The sequence below is a fragment of the Lynx rufus genome, unplaced genomic scaffold (genome assembly GCF_022079265.1).
Source record: "Lynx rufus isolate CCGP_SWC_20201006 ecotype Redwood Valley unplaced genomic scaffold, mLynRuf1.p SCAF_26, whole genome shotgun sequence".
NCBI classification, from domain to species: domain Eukaryota; kingdom Metazoa; phylum Chordata; class Mammalia; order Carnivora; family Felidae; genus Lynx; species Lynx rufus.
This window is the reverse complement of record NW_025814841.1, coordinates 12,281,971-12,299,116: the sequence shown is the minus strand read 5'-3', so window position 1 is coordinate 12,299,116 and position 17,146 is coordinate 12,281,971. Positions and strand designations below refer to the sequence as shown.

Sequence of the window (17,146 nt, the reverse complement as noted above, 5' to 3'; positions counted from 1 at the left end):
GAGCCTGTTTCAGATTCTGTGTCTCCCTCTCTCTGACCCTCCCCCGTTCATGCTTTGTCTCTCTCTGTCTCAAAAAAAATAAATAAACGCTAAAAAAAAAAAAAAATTTAAACACTTACTGAATGGAAGACCAAATGAGAAAGGATCAGTGTGCTTAACTTTCACACCAGGAAAAACACTGACCCACATCTTCCAGGGAAAAATTAGAAATGAAAGATGCTAAATTAGCAAATGATAATCAGCAGAACTTAATCAGAGACAAGCCTTATCAAACCCTCTGTATCATCTTCCATAACACAGGGAGGTGCCTGCAAAGCCAAGTCAAGAGACCCATTGTGGCCTTTTGGGATGGTCTTGGGTCCCTCTAACGAGATATATTCATCAAATAAGCTGAAAAAAACATGTTCAGGCCTCAATTCCTCTTCATACAACTACTTGAAGGGGCAAACTCGGTGATTTAGATTCAACCTGGAGGCAGAGATAGAAGTGTTGAGAGAGAGGAGTTGAGACTGGGGTTATTTCACATTTTTACCAATGACTGGTGACGAGAAAAAAGTGTGTGCGTTATTTTTCCAAATGATGCTTGAGCTGGTTAAAAATAGGCCACATATTGAGAACTCAAAAAGCCCAGCCACAATAGAGAAGTGACAAATTTGCACTGAAAAAGTTAAAGCTAGGGGCACCTGGGTGACTCAGTTGGTTAAGTGTCCCACTCTTGGTTTTGGGTCAGGTCATGACCTCATGGTTCATGAGTTCAAGCCCCGCATCGGGGCTCTGCGCTGACAGTGTGGAGCCTGCTTGGGATTCTCTCTCTCTGCCCCTCCCCCACTCTCTCTCAAAATAAATAAATAAACTTAAAAAAACAAAAAGATGACCTAAAAATTTTCAAGCTAAAACAAAACCCTGAATTTTAAAAAGGGGGTCCAGGGGAGTTATTGATAAGCTGAGCAGGACTCAAAGGAATAGACTTCCTGCTCCTGATACCCACTTGGCCCCAAGACTATCATGTTCCATCATACAATAGGCCAGCACTCTGGGTGGCAGTAAATATTGAGCAGGACAGCATTCCTAAAACTTGATTCATCCTAAGCATCACTTTGGCATGTGAAATAATAGAAAATATATATATTGTTCCCTGCCCCTGGCTCCTGACACTGAACTCCTAATAAGCCCCCTGGAATTTCCGGGGTGAGAAGTACCTTTTGTTCTAATGAAGCAATTCTTGGTGGGGTCCTGGATTGCTTCAGGATGGGGGCTGCTCACCAGAAAGAGCAAGCCATAATTAGAAGCTTAGCACTTGTGGCCCCACCCCCTAGGAAGGGGAAAGAAAGCTAGAGATTGAATCACCGATCAGTCCTGTCTGCAGGACAAGCCTCCGTAAAAATCCCACAAGCTCACAGAGCTTGCAGGTTGGTGAACATATCCGGTGCTTTGAGAGAGTGGTGCACCCCAACACAGTGGGGACAGGAACTCCTGCACTGGGGACACTTCCAGACCTTGTCCCATGGGTCTTTTCTTCTGGCTGTCCACCTATATCCTCTATCATATCCTTGATAAAATTAGTGAATGTAAGTGTTTCTCTGAGTTCTGTGAGCTGTTCTAGCAAGGGGTGGAACCTGAGAAGGGAATCATATAGCCAGTTTATAGCCAGTCTCTCTGAAGTGCAGGTGACAACCTGGGGTTTGCAATTGGCTTCTGAAGTTGGGGTGGTCACATGGAACTGAGCCCTTAACCTGTGGAGTCAGCACTATCTCCAGGTAGGTAGTGTCAGAATTTCGTTAAGTTGTAGGACTTCAGGCTGGTGTCAAAGAATTGCTTGGTGGGGAAGACCCACACACGTAGCGTCCAAAGTGAAGTGAAGTGTGATATTAGTAGGAGAGTAAAGGAAAAAACTAGGAGGGTTTCTCCTCTTTGCAGGGCAGTTATTAAAATGACTGATTTCGGAACAGAAATTCCACATTAGACGTTCAATAAATATTTATTGAATGAATTAATGAATTTTTGCCCCAGACAGGAACCTCGGGATCTTGCACTGCTTACAAAGACCTGGTACATGAACCCAGCCAACATCAAGTTGCCTTTCTTCGACGAAATTACATTTGGTAGTCCTTTTTACCTCCAAAAAGATAAAACCACTAAGAGTGCTCTGCTCCCTTCTGCAGAATGTAAGCTCTGTAAGAACTACTTTAATAAATAGCAAATGTTATCTTAAAAAAGTAAATAAATAAAACAACTGATTTCCAGGCCTTCTGCTGGAGAGGCTGAGTCAGCAGATCCCTGGTTCGCACCACTGCACTCTTGGAGTAGGCAGGTTTGGCCCCCGCAGCAAGAGCGAAAACACATCTGCTCACGGGCAGAATCCTGGCTTCTGCCGTAGATTGAATTCATCAGAATTAAAATAATGCCGGACATGTATTAAGTTTACTATGTGCTGGGTGCTGTACTAAGAGCTATAAATGTATTTTCTCATTTAATCCTCCAACAGCCTCAACAAGAAGGTACCTCCATTTTACCGATCTCTACAGATTAGAAAACCAAGACTGTGGGAGCTGACAGCAGTTGGTTGAAGTCACAGAGCTGGTAAGTGGCAATACCAGGCCTCAACAGAAACGTTTTGTTAGAGGAGCCAGAGGTTGGGGGTCGAGTTCCCAGCTCTGCCATCACTGGGGGACCTGAACCACATGCATGCAGTGGAGCTTAGTTCCAGTCCACTGGAGTCCGTGTGAGACATTAGCACATTTGCCATTCAGATGAACAGGTGCTGATAGAAATGTGATTAAGAACTTAGTTTTCGGATATGACACCAAAAGCACAGGCAATAAAAGCAAAAATACACCAGTGGGACTACATCAAAGTGAAAAGCTTCTGCAGAGCAAAGGAAACCAGCAACAGCATGAAAAGCCTACCTACCTACCTACAGAATAAAAGACTTTACAAACTGCATCTCTGATGAGAGGTTATATGCATCATGTAAGAAGAAACTTCTGCAGTTCAACAGCAAAAAACTGAAAAAATTAAAATAATCCGATTTTGAGACGGGCAAAGGACTTAAAATAGACATTTCTCCAAAGAAGATATACAGGTAGCCAACAGGTATATTGAAAGATGGCCAACATCGCAAATCATCAAGGAAATGCAAATCAAAACCACATCTGTTAGAATGGCCATTATAAAATTTAAGAAAAGAAAATAACAAGGGGCACCTGGGTGGCTCAGTGAGTTAAGCATCTGACTTCGGCTCAAGTCATGATCTCACAGTTCGTGAGTTCAAGCCCCGCGTCAGGCTCTGTGCTGACAGATGAGAGCCTGGAGCCTGCTTCAAATTCTGTGCCTCCCTCTCTCTGCCCCTCCCTCGCTGCACTCTGTCTCTCTGTCTCTCATAAATAGATCAAACATTTTTTAAAAACTTTAAAAAAAGAAAAGAAAGTAACGAGTGTTGGTGAGGATGTGGAGAAATTGGAACCCTCACGCACTGTTGGTGGGAATGTAAAATGGTACAACTGCTATGGAAAATAGCATGGAGTTTCCTCAAAAAATTAACACTAGAGCAGCTATATAATCCAGGAATCCACTTCTGGACATTTACCCAAAAGAACTGAAAGCAGGAAATTTGCATTCCCATGATCATGACGCATCATTCACACTAGCTACGGACGGGACATAACCAAAATGTGGACTGACAAGTGAATGGATAAAGAAAATGTATATACATACAATGAAAAATTATGCAGCCTTTTTAAAAAAGAGGAAAATCCTGTCATATGCTACAGCATGGAAGAACCCTGAGAACATTAAGCTAAGGGAACTAAGCCAGTCACAGAAGGACACATACTATATGATTTCGCTTAAAGGAGCTACCTGGAATAGTCAAATTTACAGAAATGGAAAGTAGAATGGTGGTTGCCAGGAGCCAGAGGGTTGGGGAAATGGGGAGCTCCTGTTCAAGGAATGCACAGTTCCATTCACGCACGATGAAAGAGATCTAGAGATATGCTATACAACCGTGTGCATATAGGTAAGGTGCACTATAAAATTTTAAAGGATAGATTTTATGCGATGTATTTTTGACCATAATTTTTTCAACTAGTTTTTTTTTTTAACTGAGTTGAATCCTCAGCAGCTTTTTTTTTTTTTAAGTTTATTTATTTTTGAGACAGAGAGAGACAGAGCATGAATAGGGGAAGGGGCAGAGAGAGAGGGAGACACAGAATTGGAAGCAGGCTCCAGGCTCTGAGCCATCAGCCCAGAGCCCGACGCGGGGCTCGAACTCACGGACCGCGAGATCGTGACCTGAGCTGAAGCCGGACGCTTAACTGACTGAGCCACCCAGGCGCCCCGTTTTTTCAACTAGTTTTAAACGTTGAAAGATGATTGACACGATGGTTCAAAAGCAATGGTACTCCCCTAGCAGCTTAACGGATATGGAATTAGAAGCCTAAGACACACACAAGTAACCACATTACAGGGTCTAATTTACTTAAAACACTAAGAACAGTATAAATACACACATCTGTCATAGTGAATACATACATCCTAAGGGCTATTGGTTAACATTTGGTGTATCCTAAACCCAGAATCTACACCTTAGGGTGAGCTGTTGCTTAGCATTTAAAAGATCTTAATCAGAGATACACGCTGCAGCTACTGCAGGCCTTGAGCCACAACTACCTCAAGCAGCCCTAGAAGGTTCGTTAATTGGCAGAGTGATCTTACAAAGAGATGGGGTGATATTAGTGGTCTCCAAGACATGTAGTCTGGTTTAAGATGTGGTATAATCTCTCAGTGATCACATGAACAACAGTGCGAGCATCTGGCTAGGCTAGCAGCCTATACCCTTCCGAGTTCTAGAACTCCAGTTCTGTTCTGTCTAGGATCCTCTTTCTTTGGACAGTCAGACAAATCCTCTCACGAGAATACTGTCATCACAGTGCCTGAGGGACGGAGAGCTGGGACTTCACAGGACTACAGCACAAGCTGGATGATTCTTTTTGTGTATATAGTGCAGAATTCAGTTATTTATTCAGTCAACCAATATTTATCAGACTCTACGATGCGCCATGCAATATTCCAGACACTTGGAATACAACCACAAACACAATAAGGATGTGACAAAGATTTAGGTCAGAGGCCTGCGTGATTGTAACGTACCTCCTCACGCCAGGGTTGTGTGGGAGGATACTCACAGCTTGCACCCACCACTGATCATTCAGGGTCACCAACACCTCCCTAAAGGTGCCCAATAGCCACAAATGGTCAAGTTAACTTAAGCTGGTTCACAAAAGCCACCACAAAGAAATGTTGACACGTGGAAATTATCCGTACTGAGATGGACAGGCCTCTATCTTCTCATAGATCTCCAAAGAGCTCTGGTCCTGGACAAACTGGGAGCTGTTTGTCCCTGTCAGCATGCTTCCTGGAGCACCCACTGCCAACTCTGAAAACTGTCCTTTCATTTGCCTGTTCCTTCTGTGGTTCTTCTCCACATAGACAGCCATGAAGAAGGAGGGGGGTGGGTAGTTATAACATCATCTTTTCCAAATGTCAGACTGATACAGGATGCTAATGGTTTGAGTTGGTCCAAACACAAACCTCGCCGCTCGATCCCAACGAGGCCCTTTGTCAGAAGTGAAGTATATGGTAATAATAGGATCAGAATCCTGACACTCTGCCCTAGGGCTCCCTTCAACACTAGCACTTTCTTCCCCATGCTTCTATCCATTTTCTGTGACATCATTCTATTCTGTCCTCCTCTTCAGCTTTCCTTTATTCTGGTCCAAAACTTTCCTCCAGCACCTTTTTTTTTTGCAGCCTCTAGCACACTGCACTGCAAACCTTCAACACTCAACCACACCTACAGAGACTATCACTGTAACTCTTATCCCTTTTATTTCCAAATATATTGGATGACACTGAGTACTGCTTCCTATTGAGTCATCTGGTAGACTATTTACATGCTCTAAAGCATAGATGAGGCAGCCATAGAGAAAAAAGGTCAGTTGTGAGATGGGAATAGAATGAAGAAGGGATGGGAAGATCCTGTGCAAGGAAGTAGCTACTATGGTAATTAGACTTTGGCTCTAGACTTCCCAGTCCTTACAGAAGGAAGGATAAAGTGAGAGCCACTGAGTTCAGCAATATCATAAAAGATGAAAGTAGGGGGTTGGCAGGAAGGATAGGAGGAAAGGATAAACTTGTCTATTAAACCTTGGAAGGAGATATACCAATTTTCAGTCATTATTAAAGAAGAATCAGGGCGCCTGGGTGGCGCAGTCGGTTAAGCGTCCGACTTCAGCCAGGTCACGATCTCGCGGTCCGTGAGTTCGAGCCCCGCGTCGGGCTCTGGGCTGATGGCTCAGAGCCTGGAGCCTGTTTCCGACTCTGTGACTCCCTCTCTCTCTGCCCCTCCCCCGTTCATGCTCTGTCTCTCTCTGTCCCAAAAATAAATAAACGTTGAAAAAAAAAAAAAAAAAAAAAGAAGAATCTATGGATGACACATTAGAATAGAGGGTCTACGGACTAAAGGGCTCATAGGGCTCATCCAGTCTAACATCTCACACTTGCAAAGTAAAACCCTAAGCAAAACCTCCCCACTCCCAAGATTTAATAAATAAACATATAGAACACCTAGTTAAATTCGAATATCAGGTAAACAACAAACATTATTTTTAGTATGAATAGGTCCCAAATATTGCATGGGATACCCTTATTCTAAAATATTATTTATCCTATATTTTATATATCTTCTATGGCAACCCTCCCTCCCTCCACAAAGGTTACTTGCTGAGTTAGTGACAGACGCAGAACTAGAATCTTGGCCTTCTGTCTTTCCGGTGGATGAGAATGACTGAGTGCTCTAGGAGTCCCTCACTACACCTGCAAGGTCACTGCTAATCCATTACCTCTGCTCATAGATCCTTACACCGTCCCAAGTAACTTGATTTATCAAAAAGAAAACTTCCACTAATGGGGCTATTTACCTTTTTAATTATGACATATCCAGCGTTGGTATGGGGATCTGTGTCAATCCCCAGTCGCCCCTCACTGTCTCCCTGTATAATACGATACAGGATTTTAGAACTCCCAGTAAATGGCTCATCAGTGTCTGTGGCCCGGATGGTCAAGATGGTGGACCCAACGGCTGTGTCTTCAGCAAGAGTCAGGTTTCCATACTAACAACAACAAAAAAAAAATAGGAGAAGAAAACAAGAACGTCCTCTGTCATCAAGCACAATTGCCAAAGGGCAAATTTGTCTCTTTGGTTTCACAATGAACACACGTCATAGTTTGTATCAATACTTACCGAGCATGTTTTCCTACTGATAAATTTGGTGCGGTTGATTTTGACTTCATTCATACTTGTAGACTGATATCCACTGCACCAAGAAACAGGTCTCAGAGCTACTGGTAGGACTCTAAAATAGATTCCCCTTCTCACATCCAATATGTTTACTAACTGAAATTATTATACTAGTGATCATATAAATAAATAGCTACTATGTGTTGAGTACCTAAATTGTGGCAGGCACTTTACATACATTATTTTAGTTCATCTGTAATCCACCAAGGAATAGAGGGTAAGAGCCTGAACTTTGGAGTCAAACAGCCTGGGGATGAATCCTAGGCTTGCCACTCAGGAGCCAGGTGACTGGAAGCAAGTCATCTAATTTCCTTACGTCTCAGGTGATCATCTGTCTAATGAAAATAATAGTAGGACCTACTTCCTGCTTGCTGTGGGGATTGAGAGAGATAAAGCATGTAAACCCCCTGAATGCCTGGCACATAAGTACTCAATAAAGATAAGCAATAAAACACTCCATTGAGTAGCTATATTATCATTTCCATTTGACAGAAAAACAAAAGATTGGAAGGGTAAACCCCACCCAAGAGCACACAGCTAGTGAGTCACAGAATTGGGACTCAAGCCCATGCTTGTCCAGTTCCAAAGCCTGTGTTCTTATTCACTGTCCTAGACCATCTCCACTGAAAATCCCCCGATCATCTCTCTCGGCATCATGATCTTAAAGATGGTAATAGGCAGAGCCCAGGAGGAGGACTGGGGCAATGACAGAAGCCCACTCACTCTCTCAAGAGCCCAGTTTGTATTTCCAACTCTCAAAGAAGGGTGTTCTTGTCCTCAGTGTGAAAGCACTGTCCAGATGGACCAGAAGGAAACCACAACACAAGGAAGGGCTCCTGGAGACTGAGAAGGAAGGGGTTCCTTACCCCATGCTTGTGTAGCCCCAGTGCCTGCTACACAAGTTATATTCAGTCACACCTCTTGCCGCCCCAAACCCTCTCATACATCAATTCCCTTTCCTTGTCACAGCCTTGTCCCTATTTTGATTTGTGATCATCATCACAGGGCTCTGGACCGTCCCATAACTGACTTCAAACATGACCTAACAATCTAGTCAAATGGGCTTCCCTCTGCTCTAGAATAAAGAGAGACATCCCTTTTAAGGGAAGCAGTGGTAAAACCACCCCAAGTTTAAAGCCCAAATCAAAATATGTGAAATATTTTTCTTGACGTTCTCTACTGATCCTTTTTCTCCTGCTTTTTCTGACCAATTTTCGTAATTCTTGCAAATGTCTTAAGCACATCCTTCTTGAGCTTAACCGAGAGGTTAGTTTTTCTTCTCCTTTCTCTTACCCAATTATTGCAAAAGGAGTGGAAAGTGCCAATATTCCAAACATCACATTTTTTACTAAAAATGCTGGTCTGAGACCATTTATTGTCACACAATATATAATGACAAATTGCAATTAGCCATTCAACTCCATTCCATTTGACAAAGATTGCGGGTGCAGCTTTTAAGCAAGCCCTTGGAAGAAATGAGCCATTGGTAGAAGTTTATAAAATTCTGTTTATAAACGCGGTTATATACTATAACAGTGAATGCTATTGTTCCCTGAAGATTTCCACTGAAGATGGTGTCTGGGTTTGTTACCAGTTTGCCTAAAGCTACCTTTAAAGTCTGGAATTTTTCCTAACTACTTACAGTGTCTTTATCGCAGAAGTAAGGGTCAAGTAATATGAACAAAATAAAGAAAAAAACAGATGAAAACTACTCACATCTGATTTTTCAAAGATGGGGATCTGATCATTGATATCAATAACATTGATCTCCACGTGACAGAGGGTTTTGAAATCTGAAAGGCAAAGTCATATGACAATAATTTTTCGTTAGAAATCATGCATTAAAATTAGAAATCTGCAAGAAAAACATTGGCAAGGCAAGTGACAGCCACAGCCAGAATTCTGCTACTGACATGCAGTTTTTGGGGAAACAGAATTCTCTGCTCGCCACCTGTACCCACAAGCAGGTCACCAAAAGGAGGCTGGAGAAAGCCCTGGAAGAAATTCCTCTGGGCGCTCCAGGCACATGGAACACATGCCCCTTCCTCGGTAAGGCTTGTCCTGATCAAGGCAGTTTGGGTTTTTTTCCTGTGAAGCAACCAACCTCTCTTTTCTAACTAGTGAAACTTTTGTAGCCTTCAAAGCCTAGTGCAAAACTATCTTTCCAGAAAGCCTTCCCTGAATAGCCCAGCTAGCTGTCTTTCCTTCTCTGAACACTTCCAGTACTTACCATCCTGCTTCTCTGTCCTCTATGGTGGGAAAGTCAGGTACCTGTTCCCTTTCCTCCAAATGAGGGAGGAAGTGTTACAGTTAGCCCTCTTCAAAAAGCCTGGCTATCCAGCCTGTAGGAGGTGAGAGGGGGTCAGAGGTAGCTGACCCTTTGGAACCCTTTGGGAAATAACACAGGCTTTGAGGGTGGGTTTGACTATTCAAATATCTGGTCAAGAGAGAGCAGGTTCAACCTAGGTCCAAGAGGGACACAGAATACAGATGGGAATGGGGTGCCCAGGGAAATATCCAGAGTGAGGAACAACGTGACAGTTTCTTTTCTGGGGTCCCCATGGTTCTAAGCCATGATATATTATGTTGTATAATGGCTAAGACTCAGGGCTCTGGAGTCCCACTGTTAAAATCTGACTCTGTCACTTACCAGATGTGTAAGAGCTTGGTGTGTGTCACTCAAGGACTCTGTGCCTCAGTTAGGTTTTCTATAAAATGTTGATAACTGGGCACCTGAGTGGCTCAGTCAGTTGAACATCCAACTTGATTTTGGCTCAAGTCATGATCCCAGGGTTATGGGATCGAGCCACGTGTCAGGCTCTGCACTGAGCATGGAGGCTGCTTGGGATTCTCTCTCTTCCTCTGCCCCTCTCCCCCACTTGCACTAGAGAGCACTCTCTCTCTTAAATATAAACGAATGAATGAATGAATGAATGAACGAATGAATGAAATGTCAATAACAACAGAACTGAGGTTCTTATCCCAACGCAAATCTTCAGCATTGTATCAGTGCTTTACCAGCATTACTCATTTCATCTTCAGGCTAATTTCATGACGTAAGTACTATCATCATTCTCATTTAGTTCACGAATGAGGACACCACAGGATAGAAATGCTAGATAAGCTTACCGAGGTCACACACTAACTAGTGGTTGAGCCAGGATTCAAATCCATGTGCTCCCTTTGCTCTCTCTGTCTGCTCTCCACCCTTCACCCTGCTCTGTGCCCTGGGAGGCTGACCTCAGAAACTAACTACATGGCGGACACCCTGGGTGCTGCCAATGGCAGCAGTGACAGGAGATGGGAGGAGGGGTGGGAGGACAGAAGTCGGGGGCAGTTCCCCTTTGCCAGCAGCCTCTCCTATAGGTACAAGTACAGGTCTTGCTCCTTCCGGGAATGTTCCCTTCCCTTGCCCCTTCCCACCCCGCCTCCGCCTCCGTGGAAGGCAGGCCGTCTATTATGCTTCACACCTCCCATTGCTTTCCCTTAACCTTGCCTTCAACCTTTGCAAATAACCCCTTCTTTAAACTCTTCTTGGTTATTCCTTTTGAGGAACTGTTTGCTGCTAGGATCCTGACAAACATACTCAGGCATGAATGGTGTTCAAAGCACCGGACATGAGGCCAGGCTTGTGATCTAATAACATTCGAATTATAATAATGGATGCTGATTAAAGCTGGGGTCAGTCCCTGGAATATTTGCAGACAACAAGAATAGCTAACATTGTGGTGGGGGGCGGGGCTGGTGCAGGGAGGATGGAGGAGAGGTGGTCTCAGGACCTGAACTTGCTGGCTCCTCGCTCTGCACAAACCTCAAGTTGGGCCAACAGTGAGCCAGGATTTTATGTACAACTATGTTAATTAAGCCTAGTCTCTAGGCTAGAGTAGTGTACAATTGAATGTTTCATTCCAACAATACACATACACACGTATATATTTATGAATAAATATATTTCATGATCTGGTCCACATTTTCTATATAGATGTACTCACGAACATAGAGAATTTGTAATCTGATTTCCACCTTATGCTCTTGTAGTCTCAAATTGCTTCAGGTCTCAATGCATTTGCAGATGGAATTTCTTCTCTATAAGCCCTGCACTATTTTATAACTTGTCATATTCATCCTTCAAAACTCAGTTCAATGAAACCCCTTCCAGAAAGCCTTACCTGCCCTCTCCCTCCACTGAGTCACTCATTTCCTTCATGGGCTACCTTGTACATGTTTCTTGTAATTTATTTATTCACATGTCCATCTCCTTTATCATGAAATGCTCCTTGAGGACAGACACTGGGTCTTATTCATCTATGTATCTTCAGTACCTTGAATGGTATCTTATGCAAGGTAAGCGCTCAATAACTATTTGCCAAAAGAACGGATGGCTAAAGGCATGAAACTGTTAATTCATCATAGGAAGGGATGATTTATTATACTGACTTCTGTTGTACCTCTTAACGTAATGCTAGGCATATATCAGGCCCTCAATATTTGCCAAATTACTAACTTCCAAAAAGTCTGTAGTAGAGGCCTATTAAACCCTAATTCTCTTCAGTATATCAATATCCATATAAAGGGGGAAAGGTGAAGAGTGGTGTCAAATGATGCTCTCTTCTTCTCTGTACCTATATAATCTATGACTCCTAGCTCAACAGTTACTGAACTATTGGTCGTGTGACATTCGGTGCTAGTTAACTCAAAGAAAGATTCTTAACCTAGGAGTGTGTGTGCCCCTCAAATAAATCTGGCTATGAATACATGTGTTTTTGTATGTCTATGCACACTTGTCTGAAAATGTGTGCGTTTCTTAGAGAATGCACCGTTTTCATCAGAGTTTCAAAGGGTCCTGGGACCGACAAAGATTAAGAACCACTTGCTTTGAAATTGTACGGGAATAAGGAACAATGTCTCCTGGTGATGTTACATGGCCAACTGGAAGCTGAGAGAAAACAGAACTCCCCCAAGTGTATTGCTCCCCCACTTTCATACAATAGAGTCCTTGGAGTCTGAAAGGGAGAATAGAAAAATACAATTAACAGGCTGGTTCGTGATCACAGCAGCCATGAGAACGTGCCTTGCTGACTTCCAACAACAGGGAACTTAATTGACAATGGCCCCGCTGCTGTGCTTTGAAATCCATCAGCACATTTGCACTGAGGCCTCACTTCCCATGGGCTGCCCCAGCCAGTGACCGAGGAAGGCAGGCATGCCAAGGCAGGCATGTTCAAGGAGATCATAGACTCTTTTGATGGCTAACCTTGGACTCCTCAATGACCTTGGCCAACTTTTCATTTTTTCCTTTTTTTTTTTTTTTCTCTTAATGATCTATGGTACTCCCACCAGCCTTCTTTCCTTCTCTCCTCCATTCAAGGTTAGGTTTGTATTGTGGTCTAATGGTTCTGATGCCTGAACTGTATGTAACTCTGGCCTTTACCATGTTGGGCCAACTCCCTCTATGTTCCATGTGTGTTTTAATAAAGGAAGGAAGAACTCTCAAATGGCATTCTGTAATACACCCAGGCATTAGAGCAGCTTAACAAATCGCAACTGGAAGTAAAACAGTATTTCACTTTTGACAGTGAACATGACACTAACCTTTGTCAGACACCTCTATTGTCAAATTGTACTGCGGAGTGTCTTGCTTCTTCAAGGACTGCCCAGCCAACTGGACCACTCCCGAGTAGGTTTGGACCAGGAAGAGTCCTTCCTTGGGAAGTTTGGGAATTTGATCCACAATTTTGTATACTAAAACACTGTTGGCAGTATTTTCTTCATCCATGTCATGGCCAATAAAAGTCCCAATATTGCTACCTGTGGAGAAGGAATAAAGGGAATCCATCCATTACAGGCTCTATTTAATCTACTGTATTAAAAAGGGTTTCACTGGATAAGCAGTTTCCTAGAAAGTGCTGTAAATAACTTTGAGTAGCAGACTAAAGTTCTTAGATTTATTTGGTTCTTCTCACTCTTTCCATAGTGTAGTACATCGAGCAGTATATTAGTCTGACAGGGCCAGCATAACAAAGTACCACAGGTTGGATAGATTTAGCAACAGAACTTTATTTTCTCACAGTTTCTGAAAGCTAAAGATCTGAGATCAAGATGTTAGCAGTGTTGGTTGGTTCTAAGACTTCTCTCCTTGGTTTCCAGATGGCTGTCTTCCCATGTCTTCACATAGCCAGTCCTCTGTACATGTCCGAGTCCAGATTTTCTCTTCTTAGAATGACACCATTCATATTAGATTAAGACCCACACTAATGGAAGCATTTCAACTTAACTACCTCTTTAACGAACCTAGTTCTAAATAATATTTCTCCTTTGACATACTGAGGATTTCACCATATGTGTTTTAGAGGGGACACAATTCAGCCCATAGCAAATAGTGTCCTACAAAATTCATGTCCACCTGAAACCTAAAATGTGACCTTATTTGGAAATAGAGTCTTTGCAGATGTAATTAGTTAGGGATCTTGAGATGAAATCATCCTAAATTTAGAGTAGGCTAAATCCAGTGATTGCTGTTCTTATTAGAAGAAGGGAAGACACAAGACACACACAGAGGAGGTGGCCACGTGAAGGAGGAGGCAAAGACTAGAGTGACGCCTTAAGCAGTCAAGGAATGCCAGGAACCACCAGAAGCTAGAAGAGGCAAGAAAGAATTCTCTCATGGCTGGCACCTTGATTTTAGACTTCTAGCCTCCGGGACTGAGAGAGAATACATTTCTGTTGTTTGAAGGCACCAACTTTGTGGTCATTTGTTATGGCCCCCCTTGGACACTGATAGACAAGACAAATGGTGTAACGAAACAAGGCTGAGCCAACTGTGGCTTGCTTCTAAGCAACTTTATGCACTGGTTGCAGAGACTGACCCCACCCCAAAGATAACACAGGGCAAAGAACAGGCACACATCCCCCACCTTGGTGCAGTTTATAGCCCCATGTATTTTATGCTGGTAAGTGTTTTGGTCCAGGGAGTTCCAGAAGTCAGAGGCTATGACTCACTGCTCCCTCTAGTTCTGAGTGAGTTCTAATAGGTTCTGGATCGTCTTGCTCTGTGAAACGAGAACTGTGGGTTTCTCAACATGCAGTAAAAGTTCCACCTTGGGGCTAAAATTTGAATACATCCCAGTTGTGGAGTTAAGTTTCACCCCTTCCCCAATCAATTTGCATCAACTGACTTACATGGAAATTTAGAGATTTTTTTTTTTTGACAGGAGAGGTAGAGAAGTATGCATGTTTTGTCTATAATGGAACCAGACACATGTAGATGTGTCTCATGGGCTGGGGAGGGGGCATTATGATCTACAGGGCATAGGCAAATATTTATCTAATATGGTTCTGAGTCCATTATAACCAAGTCACCTCTGTGGCATACATCTGCCCTTAAAAATATGTGTGTTGGAATGAAAGAGTATCTTACTAAATTCTGTGATCCTTTGTGGTCTGAGCAGCCCTTGGACCTTTCCTCTCAGCAAGTAAGTGTAACACAGAGGACACTGTTCTTCTCCCACCCCACAGGAAAATTCCAGCTGTCAGAGTCACCATGAGGACTATCAACATCAATGGCTGGGGAAATTCCAGTAGAGGATGCTACTTAGTGGGAGCAGAGAATGTTTTGGGTGGGCCAGAAGTAAACGGAGGGCCATGTCTCTGAGTGACAAAGGCCAGGAGCAGGTGGCAGCCTGAATTGATTCAGAGGTATATACAGCATATCTTGGGACACTCAGAAATAGTTTAGGCAGGTGGGGCAGGGAGGTGGGCCTTTTACGAGAAACGAAATTTCCTGTATGAGCACATAGAACTTGGTAACGAGTGGGATTTCAGAATTAATATTGGCATTGCTAAAACTTGGGGACATGAGTCCTACGAGATTTTGGCTAATAAAAGACACTAAAGATACTAAATCTTTGTTTAGGCTAAATATAGAGAACAGACTCAATCTGTGCTGATTTATAAGAATTCCTGGCCCATTACATCCACCATTTGACACCTTGTGAAATATAGCTACAAAATAAATTCTCACCTTTAGAGAAGCAAATATCCCCTGGGTCCCTGAACAGTTTATTCTACCAACAATGAGTTCTTCACCAGTCTCAGAAAGCTAGTACTATCCTCTTCCCAAAGGTAGGCAGCTTTTAAAATTGTTCCCAATGACCTCTCCCATATTAATGCCCTGGAATAACCCCCACCTCTTGAATGTGGGTTGGGCCTAGTGACTCACTTCTAATGAATGGAATATGGTAAAATGATGGATGGCACCTCAGGGATTAGATTATAAAAATACTGACTTTCATCTTGGTCACCATTTTTCGAGCTCTCACTGCCCCCCACACCCAAGCTTCCCCTCTGAATCAAAGGTACCCAACTGAGCTACACTCTGATTCCTGACTCACAGAAACTTTGATATAATAAATATTTGTTTGAAACTGTGAAGTTTGGGGGACATTTGTTATGTAGCAATAGACAACTAATACACTAAATGTTAGGCCCTAAACAAAAAAACTTGAGTGATCAGCTGGAAAGTTCTTCAAAGATCCTCTACCTTCATTTAGCATCACAGACCAGAAATTTGGGAGGTTTTCAAAAAGGGTGATGCCACAAGTATTTCTTGGCTATTGTAATACATTTCGTTCTTACACAACTGTCACTGTTGGAAGATTCTTCCTTATAATCAACTACAATCCTTCAAGCTGTCATTTGACCTTTCCTACTGCAGCAAGAATTAGAATAAATGAAAAAAAGAGGACCTGAGCAGAACACGCAGACAATAGGTAACCTGTATAGGACTCCTGACAGCAAGAAAAGAAAAAAACAAAACAAAACTGTGAGCATTGAGCAAATGAGCCACAGGAGCAGTACTCATCAAGCTGCCAGAACGGCACCCACTGTGCCAAAAATGTGTAGCAAGAAGAGTAGAGAGATCAAAAGAAAATGGTAAGAAGGTCCACAAGGTATAGGAGGGTCTGCTTACAAGGACAGCAAGGCCCTAGGAGGGGCAGTCTAATCTTGCACAAAACAACAGACAAAGACATTTCAAGAAATGCCAGCCTGTGGCACAAAAAATAGACACTCAGATCAATGGAACAGAATAGAGAACCCAGAAATGGACCCACAAACGTATGGCCAACTAATCTTTGACAAAGCAGGAAAGAATATCCAATGGGATAAAGATGGTCTCTTCAGCAAATGGTGCTGGGAAAACTGGAGAGCGACATGCAGAAAAATGAACCTGGACCACTATCTTACACCATACACAAAAATAAACTCAAAATGGATGAAAGACCTAAACGTAAGACAAGAAGTCATCCAAATCCTCAAGAAGAAAGCAAGCAAAAACGTCTTTGACCTCGGCTGCAGCAACTTCTTACTCAACATTTCTCCAGAGGCAGGGGAACAAAAGCAAAAATGAACTATTGGGACTTCATCAAAATAAAAACCTTCTGCACGGCAAAGGAAACAATCAGCAAAATCAAAAGGCAACTGATGGAATGGGAGAAGATATTTGCAAACGACATATTGGATAAAGGGTTAGTATCCAAAATCTATACAGAACTTATCAAACTCAACACCCAAAAAACAAATAATCTAGTGAAGAAACGGGCAAAAGACATGAATAGACACTTCTCCAAAGAAGACATCCAGATGGCAACCAACACATGAAAAACTGCTCAACATCATTCATCATCAGGGAAATACAAATCAAAACCACCATGAGATAAAACCTTACACCTGTCAGAATGGCTAACATTAACAACTCAGGCAACAACAATTTTATTTCAATAAATAAAATTT

The 17,146-nt window shown here is 42.7% G+C and overlaps 1 protein-coding gene across 1 annotated transcript in view; it reads right to left on the bottom strand.

Annotated features, from left to right (window-relative positions):
- The window catches only part of CDH17 (cadherin 17), a 62,352-nt gene that overhangs the window by 16,109 nt on the left and 29,097 nt on the right, over positions 1-17,146 (bottom strand). The window contains exons 9-11 of the mRNA XM_047089023.1: positions 12,950-13,165; positions 9,074-9,150; positions 6,978-7,169 (exon numbers count right to left, since the gene is read on the bottom strand). Coding sequence (XP_046944979.1) covers positions 6,978-7,169; positions 9,074-9,150; positions 12,950-13,165 — 485 coding nt within the window. The remainder of the gene's footprint in view (positions 1-6,977; positions 7,170-9,073; positions 9,151-12,949; positions 13,166-17,146) is intronic.